A 9,704-nucleotide genomic window follows, 5' to 3' on the forward strand; every position below is an offset into this window, starting at 1 on the left:
ATATTTCTAATTTTTTACTAGTTATAAATTCTAAAAGGTACTCACCTCTTATATTGGTGTTAGTGCTTCCCCAAACTTCGTTGTGTGCGTTGGAGTCGCAACCGAGTATAAGAGGCAATTTCATTCTCTCGCAGTAGTTTACCAGTTTATCGACCTCTGCAGATGGTACCTGAGTGTCGTCTCCTGGTAGATAACCTGTAGCTACGACTACGTTCCGTAGAACTCCGTTGATGTTGGCCGGAATCTGTATGGCAACGAGGTCCCTGGAGAGAAATTCTGAAAGACAGATAAAGTTGATATTAATATTCAATAAAATGCAGGTTCTTGGTTTATCACATCTTACATCCCAAATTGTCTGCATATTCTTTGCAGTCAAACCACAGATTCGACCCCTGTAAATCCAGGGTTCTTGGACCAGCACTATGCTCAGGTTCGATTTGAGCGTAGCCCTTGCAATAACTGCCGACGCAGCTTTTGCATGGTGGATATTTATTTGGGCGATTCTAGTGCTGGTCATCAGGTGGTTATTCCTCCTTCGTTTCTTCTATCAGACCGTCGTCGATGTCTGACAGAAAGATTCTTTCGGAGTCTTCCTCGGACGCCAGGTTCAGTAGAGAGAGATCTAGATTCTCAATGTCCTCACTCTCGTGAGGTAGCACGCTGATATCTTCAATCTTCTCGCTCCTGGTCGCCTCCTCCTCCACTAGTTCCGCAACAGTTGCAGGTATCGTTCCTACAGCTGGTGTATTTTCCCCAGCTGAGTTACTTCTTTCCTTGTTGTCTCGTCCCTTATGCAGGTGAATTGGGACGGAACTGAATCTGTAGAAGATCCTACAGCCGTTGTTTGTTATGGCTTCCTGAGACCGGTTGTCAATCCCGATTGTTAGGAGTTTGCCATTTTTCAGATCCTTGCTGCTAAAAACTCTCCACATCTGAGTATGTAGACCCTCATTTTGAGTTATGAGCAGTTTTAGCAGCTTTTCCGTGTCGACCCCTTTAGCTCTTGGGAGGTAGACTGTCAACATGTGTAATTTCGGTATTTTGTCCCCGACACACGTGGTGAGTTCAGCGCCTTCCCATCCGTTCAGCTTAGGTGCCGTTCCATGGATAAAATTAGCCGCATCCTCGTCTACGCAGTCAACCAGTATAAGTCCTGGGCGAAAGTGTATCCCGCTAAATCGTAGCTTGGCATCCCATCCTTTATACATCTCCTCAATGAGAAGTTCCTCGATTTTACCTTGCTCCTCCCTAGAAAGAGTAGATTCCGGGTAAGATTTCGGAAGAATTGCTATTCTTAAGCTCTTGGCTACATTAGCGTAACTGCTGCCCGATATTATTTTTCTCGGTTGTTTTGGTGCTGCCATTTGCGTACCATCCTTTGCTTGTGGAGGTTTCTCATTCCCTCTTCTTTTCTTAGCTGATTGATGATCGATCGGACTAATTTCTTGGGCAGACCTCTTCTTAGAGTCTTGATTGCCCCTCGGCCGATTGAGCGCCTTTTCCTTGGCTGCCTCCGGTGCTAAGCCTTCTTTGAGATAGCGCAGGTACCATTTTGTACCCGCACCGCTCAAACCAGTAGATTTCCTGGCGTCGCGAAAGCTTTGGCCGGAGTTTAGTCCAGTGCTTGTCGAGGGCTGTGGTAGTGTTTCGATCGTTACATCTTTTGGTGCAACCTTTGAACCCAGAGTTCCTTGACTTCCTTTTCGTAACGAAGGTTCCGTTTTTGATTCAGTTGGCAGAGAGCTAGTATTGTTCCTAGCTTCTTTGCCCTCAGTACTTTTTTCCGCTTTCCGTTTTGGAAAGGGTGCCTGGCGATCGGTATGTTGGATATCAGACTCCGACCGATTTACCAGTTTATTTGCAGTGTGTGTTCCTGCTGGTTTTTTTATATTGTTTTTATTATTTTTATTCAAATTATGTTCCATTAAATTCCCACGAGTGTGGGGGAAAGGAGGTCCGCCGTGTCATAGCCCCCGATAACACGGTAAGCCCACAGTTAATGAGGCGGGCAGGTATCATTGAGGTGCGACGCTAGAATACAGTCTGTTACCCCCGACTGCAAACAAGTCCGATGAACACGTGCAAATTCCGGATTGGGGGGGAAACCGCCAAGCTAACAATCAAACAAATATTTTTGAGCACTGCCAAGCAAGGTTGGGCAGATGAATCCTCTTGTCAGATTTCCAGATTGACCTAGTTCCCACTAAACAAAAAATTTTCCACTCATTTGCTTCACCTAAAGCGTAACCTGCTCAGCACTACTGTATATATGCTGATGGGTTACAGAATGCTGAACTACTAAGACATGCTACGAGATTGGGTCTACCTAATAATGACTTTGGTGGGAAATGAGACTCTGCAGATGAAATAAACTGTACCTTATGTATCGCTGTTCATCATTGAGTAGAAGCAGATTGAAAATCTTTGGTACCCCTCTTTTTTGCCGACCTAACAGAGTTGTCATCCCGCAAAATTAGGGAATTCGATTCTGTCAATAAATAGATAAAATATATGATTGAAATTTTAATTCTAACAGTTGTTAAATCCAAATACATGACAAATCCAAATACATAATAGGCATTACATTCATTGACTACTGAATAGCAATAAAAATAAAAACGACATATGAAACATGTTCTCTATTATGTTCTATGACAGACAAGTGACTATATTCAATCATCTGAAAGATTTTTCTTATGTTACTAGGGTTTTAGATTCCTTGTGAGTGATTCCTCATGAGAAAGCTTTGTATGTCCCATACCCTATCGGATAAAAATTTTAACCATGTTGATGGGTGTATGATTAAGGGTATAATGTTTTTAATCCCTTGAAATTTATTGATTTGTAGAGATAGTTGTACGCTGACCATTCCATTACTCTTTGATCTTCCATGTTTTTATTTATAATTTGTTATATGTCTCTTTTTTGACACTGAATAAGAACAAGAGAGAAAGGATGATGGCACAGTCAGCTTGTGATGCTAGTTCGCTTCCTTTGATACCTGTAAACCCATTATGTTACCATTAAAGGTAACAATTTATTAATGTTATATTTTTATAAGGGAATTATTATTAAGTTGATACTAGTTGAGTCAGTGCACTTGATCACTTTTACTCTCTATTAACTGCGCGGTTTCTTCATAACCCCTCTCTACGCCTTGACTGGAATTATATTTACATATATATAATAATCTATAATGTCCACCACATACGCAATGTACGTTAAAATATTAGACTTAATCGTATATTCGGGAGACTCTTAAACAGTTACAAGATCGTTACTTAAAAAACAATTTAAGTATCATTGTATATTTCAAATAGTTTAAAGTACTTCAAGGATCCAACAACTAGCAGTAGATTCAAAGAATCAAAGTAATAACCTAGCTTAACCTATTTATATTTATATGTTGTACCTAATTAGCATATTGCGAATATATTTTAGTTTTATTACTTTTTGTAACAATATAATAGAACGTCTACATAGGCTTTGGCATCACAGTAGATCCCTAGAATCAGCGTTATAACCCAATTTAACCAATTTATTTATGTGTTTTATCTATTTAATATTGTCAATACATTTCTTTTTTTGTACCGTATGTGTGGATGTAACTGGGTTTATGTAACATAGGTTTTCATAGATCTAAATGCTTTTATAAATTAGTCCATATACCAATATTTGACATTTCTTTTATACATTAAAGATTTTCCATATATATTTTTAATATTATTTTTTAATAATTTTGCGATTTTTTATACTGTGCCCCTACGACCGACTGTAAGTGCTTTATTTTTTTTTTCTATTAATATAATTTGTTTGTATAAATTTATTTGCTATACGATAACAATAACAATATTAACAACAACAACAACAACAAAATTCAAATCAGCTGGTAACGCTTAAAATATTCACAAACACATATGCACACGCACGATTGTGTGTACGTCATAGGAGTTCATTGAACTTGGAACGAATACAAACGATTTACACCCGCATTAAGTGACAGTTACAAAATGGTTAACAAGTATACGTGTGCGTATTGATGTATGTATAAGTATATGTGTGTCTGTGGGTATGCGTAAATGTGCTGATTGCGTGCGTTTTTTTCACCGGTATTTCGTAGGGAAATATTTTACTAATTTAACATTTTTTTTTCTCATATCAAAATAATTTGGCAGATTTGGTATACAAATTGCTTAATAATGTATAAGCAAAAAATATTAAAAATAGCAAAAAAAAATAATAATACTATTAAGTTAATATCTATATATATTTCGTGATACATTTTCAATACAAAAACACGCAAATATGCACAACCATTACAACAAAAATAAGAATTAAAACAGAAATTTGTTACTAAGCGTTTTTTTTTCTTACCACAAAGAACAACGCACAGGAAGTTCTGTAAATGTAAAGGAAATTTTTTGGTTTATATGTTTTATTAAAAATAGCAAAAATTAAATTTATAAAAAAACATTTAGCAATAAAATTTACTTTTAACTGTATAATTTTATATAAACAATTTTTAACATATATTTATGAGTATTTGGAAAATATTATATATTACAAATTCAAGTGTATAAGTAAAGGGAAGTATATGAATAGGAAATTTCCCATCATATATTTTTCTGATACAATATTTCCATGAATAAATAAATAAATAAATTTTTTTTTTATTTTTTATGTATATATTTTTTCATATAAAAAGCATTTTGTTGCTCATGGCAATGAACTTTGATTAACTTTGCATTAGAAGTTATATAAACTTTGTTATATAGTCTTTCCATAAAGTTTTGTATGCGTGTATTTATTTGTATGTATGTATATGTGTGCATTTTGTATCAATTTATATATGTGTTTTAATTTTATTTATATTGCTGCTGCGGGTCGTAAAGTAGATGTACTATATTTTCTTAAGTCAAAGTTCTTTCAAAGGACAATGACCACTAAATTCGCCACAATGTAAGTGCGTCAAGTGCGTATATCCTATTTTCGCACACTCACCCATCGCACCATAACTGTGACTTTGGAATTTGATAAATTGTTTTCCTCCATTTTTTTTTTTTTTTGATTTAGTTGTGGAAAGGAGAGAATAGAATATCCTTTGGTTTAACTATTCAATTTTGATTTTCATAAAAATTGCGGTGGTGAGTAATCCGAGTATTTGCAATTTGATGAAATTGCATGATATAATATTAGTAGTATATTAAAAAAGAAATCGATATGCAAAAAAAATAAATTATTAAATTAAAAACATTTGATTGTCACAAAATTTTCCTTTTACATGTATGTCACTTTTTTGATGCTAGTAACTAGCACTTTTCTTATTTGTTTTTTTACTTCTATGTTGTTCTTGTATTTCTCACATTAATACAATAAAAAATTTATAGAAAGGTTTTTTCGAACAGTAGTGAAATACAACAACAAAAATTTATTTTTTATATTATTTTAATTAATTGAATTTTTGGCTGACCATACAGCTGTTTCGAATATTGCCAAATACCCATCAGTGGTCTTGGAAATAATTCTTGTATTTAATTATTCGTAAATAATTATTTTTTAAGACTGCAAGTACCAGCAATCGAACTCGAGTCCTGCCAAATGTGAAGCTCAGAATCAGAATAAAGCTCAGAATAAAAAATTTATGAAATTAGTTTTATTAATATAATATAATTTATAATTCTATAAACATAAAAAAAATAATTATAATAATATTATGAAATAATAGCATAAATATAATACCCCATAGCTCGGTAACTTGGTAATTGGTAAACTGATAAAGTGATAAAAAAAACGAATAAAAAATTTCTCATATTAATACAATAAAAAATTGTAAAAAATTTTATAATTAACATGACATAAAGATAGTATAATAAATATTAAACAAAAATATTATAAAAATTTAAAATATTATTAATATTAAAAACATCCTAAAGACTTTACTGATAGAAGTAGCTCTCATTTTAACAATAACCACTCTATAATTTAGTGTTCCATTGCTACTCAAGTCTCTTTAGATGCTTTCGTAGTTTTAAAAGGGCTGCAATTTTGTAATAAGGGCTGTAATGAAAGTTATTAAATAGTTTTTTAAAGTCCAGAGAAATTAGTTGAACAAACAAAGTTTCCCTTGTGATAAATTAGTAAATGCAGTTGTTCAATTGGAAAACTAGTTCAACTGGTTTTTCATATTTACAACACTTAAATCTTGTTTTTTTTTTCTTTTCAAATACATTACAATAAATTACAAAGAAAAATTTTAAAAATTATTAAACAAAAAAAAAACGAAAATATATTTGCAGCTGACAGATATAAAAAACACCCTTTTACAATATTAAAAAAATGTAAATCACCCAAAAGGCAAGGGAGCAGTACAGTACTGACAACAACAACAATAATAATAACAACAAAAACGTATAGTATTTTTAAGAACCTTCAAAAAGAATTTCAATGTCATATAACCCCCAATTCAGAACCGACCATTCACTCATGAGTGTACATTACATGAGTGAATGAGTGTACGTATGTACGTACATACATACAAGTCGAGTTGAATCGAATGAGTACCAATGCTAGTGATAAATGCCAATGCACCCTACAAACGTTTATAAGGGAACAACGCTTATCAAAAAATGTAAAACGAACAAGCGAAACGTGTTGCTGCCACTTTTTACATTCACCCTCATTGTAGTTGTGTTGTTGTTGTAAATTTGTTGTTATTGTTGTTATTGTAAATTGAATATTTTGTGAATTACGTACGAAGGGAAGTTTTAATTTTGTAATTTTTTAACCTTAAAAGAAGTACACAGAGACAACGACGGCTACATCTACAGCTACATCTATAGCGACAGCGACATTGACAATGATATTGAAATTCAAAAAGGACATGTAAGGATACACAAAATATAAATGGAAAAAATTAAGTACTTTAAGAAACCAAAAACAAAAAAAAAATTTATTGTTTATATCCTGAACGACATTAGGACTTGATTTCTTTAAGTATTATCAAAGAGGGTTGTTTCGCGTTATCCGTTATATATAATATTAAAAATATAATCCTTTCTTTTGTTAATTAAAAAGTAATTAAAAATGAGTAAAGCAGAATTTACTTAAAATAAAAATAAAATTTTATTTTTGTAAAATTAACTCAATAAGTGAATATTTTTAAACAAGCCGTCATATCTATACAATCACTCACTCACTGCAGTTGGCATATTTGTGCACCTTATCAGCACTAAATAAACTAAATGAAAAAGAAATCCAATGGAATGGCAAGACGGACGCCGTCGCCGCCTTCAACATCGCATGGATTAAACGATGCCTTGCCATTGGCATTCAGTGTCGCGACACAAAAAAAAACAAAAAAAAATAAGAAAAACAAGGAAATGAAAATCGTGCAACACGTAGAAAAATTTATAATTAAAATTTATATATATTGTTTTTTTTTAATTTTATTTATTTAGCTGAAGATGGCGCAGCGTACAGGTTAATTTTCTTTTGCATTTCTTTTTATTTTTTTTGTTTCAATTACATTTATTCATCAATTTTTAAGGTGAAAGCACTTAAATTATTAGTCTTCAGCAAAGTATGTCTGGAAGAAAGTATACATTTTTACTCAGAGTTTTCATTATTGTATTTTCCATGAAAATAAATTAAATTAAAACAATTTAATGATGGATGATATACGCCACGAGGAACAATTTTCAATCAGTAAAGATTTTAGTTTAAAAATTGTGATACTTTAGTGCAAAAATATTTGCAGTCTGTTGGCATTGGCAATCATTAATTTTTTTATTATATTTATTTTTATTTATTTGTTTTTTATTTTAATTTTTTTTTTATTTATGTGTCTTTTATTTTAATTTTTTTTTATTTTATTTTATTTTTTACTGTAATCTTAAAAAGTCACAGAATGAGATTTGAATCTACTAAAATCACTTCTAAATAACGAAAAAAAACCTCAGCCAGCAGATGAAATATATATTTTAAACAATATTTTTTAATAATTTGATATCCTTATTATATTTTTTAAAAAATATTATAAAATAAATTTGGATTGCAAGAGCTAGGTTTAGAACTTGTGTTTGGAACTTGCAGTTCAAACAAATTATATACCGACCATAAACTAATTAAGAAATTCGAATATTTTCTAAGACCACTGACGATAAGTACTTGGCAATACTTGAAACAGCATTGTATAGTCAGCCAAATTTCAATAAATTAAATAAAATTTTGTCCTTGGCTTTTCGTTGCTATTCGAATCCGTCTAACTTTTAAATAGTTTCTTTTCGGCATAAAAAAGCGTCACCCTCGGCAAGAAAAAATTAATTTTAAAAATTATTATATTTTTGGTCTACAAACCTTTTTGAAAGGTTTCGAAAAGTAGTAAACTACAACAACAAAAAATTTTTTTCATATTATTTTAATTAATTGAATTTTTGGCTGACCATACTGCTGTTTTGAGTATTGCTAAAAACCCATCATCAGTGCTCTTGGAAATAATTATTGACTGTAAGTACCAGAAATTTCTATCAATAGTAAAAGTTACGGATTCTACTTCTTAAAATACTTCAATTTTCAATTTAATCCGAAAGAGTGTAAATGAAACATGGCTGTGCCATTTTAGCCTGGAAATAAAAGTGATCTTTTGAACAATAAAACAATGAACAGTTTTTGATGAACGTAATTTAAAATAAGTCATTACCACTTATTATAAGTGGTAATAAGTATAAGTGGTAAAAAGTTCTGGGTTCTATTTTAGAAAATGATTCAGCTTTATCTGAAATAGTGCAAATGAAGCATGACTGTACCACTACAGTCTGGAAACAAAGAGCAATTGAAACAGTGAACTTTTCTTGATGAATGAAATTTAGAAAAGGTATAGACAATCTATCAGTGGTAGAAAGTCTTGGGTTCTATTTTTTGGAATTTCTATTGGATAAAAATGTTAATATTGCATAAAAAATAAGAGGGAAAGAGAGAGTAAGCTGGATACCATTTATTCATACTATGCTTTTAGATTTTTTAGACGGTGAAGTAATAGGTTAGGTTATACCGGCGATACCAGGGGGATCCACTTAGTCCCACAGGCTTATTGTGCTACCGTATTACTGAAAACCCACAGGCTAAAACCATCTAGAACCTTTGATAAAGCTTATAATGCTATTTAGAGGGACGTCTCGAAGTTCGACAAGATCCTCAAAAAAGAAGGCTCCCAAAAATTTAGGGCGACGTAAAGTAGCAAAGAAAAAAAGAAGTAAAGTAAAAAAGATCGCAAATTGTTTCACCACAACAACAACATACATACTATCTCATTCTTCAACAATTGGAGTAGCAAAATTTGTGAGGGGCTACCATATCTAGTGTATTCACTAGATTTGGCTCAACCTTATATATATATTCAATTTCTTTATTCAATTCAATGGGCAGAACTTTCAATCGAATTGGGTCGTGATCTCTGTGAATAATAATTGCTTTGAAGCCCTCATAGGATTGTAGAAGAAATGGAATACCGCTATAATAACGGTATCGCCTTTTCTATTCTCAAATCTGTTTTTTTGTTTTATTTAATAAATTTTATTGTAATATCTTCTAATTATTATTTCATATTCAAAACACTCACCAAAACAAAACCATTCAAAATCTTGATTGAAATGAATTGTTAAATTAATATCATTTTTTTTCTTAATTCTATTTCAATTATTAAATTA

At 31.8% G+C, this 9,704-nt stretch overlaps 1 protein-coding gene across 1 annotated transcript; it reads right to left on the reverse strand.

Moving 5' to 3' along the window:
- Nucleotides 1–524: 524 nt before the first annotated feature.
- Nucleotides 525–1,925, reverse strand: LOC119666697. The gene has a single exon (XM_038075979.1). It carries the CDS (start codon nucleotides 1,923–1,925, stop codon nucleotides 525–527), a length of 1,401 nt encoding a protein of 466 aa, XP_037931907.1.
- Nucleotides 1,926–9,704: the final 7,779 nt, after the last annotated feature.

Source organism: Teleopsis dalmanni, chromosome 1 (assembly GCF_002237135.1).
Source record: "Teleopsis dalmanni isolate 2A chromosome 1, ASM223713v2, whole genome shotgun sequence".
Lineage (NCBI taxonomy): Eukaryota > Metazoa > Arthropoda > Insecta > Diptera > Diopsidae > Teleopsis > Teleopsis dalmanni.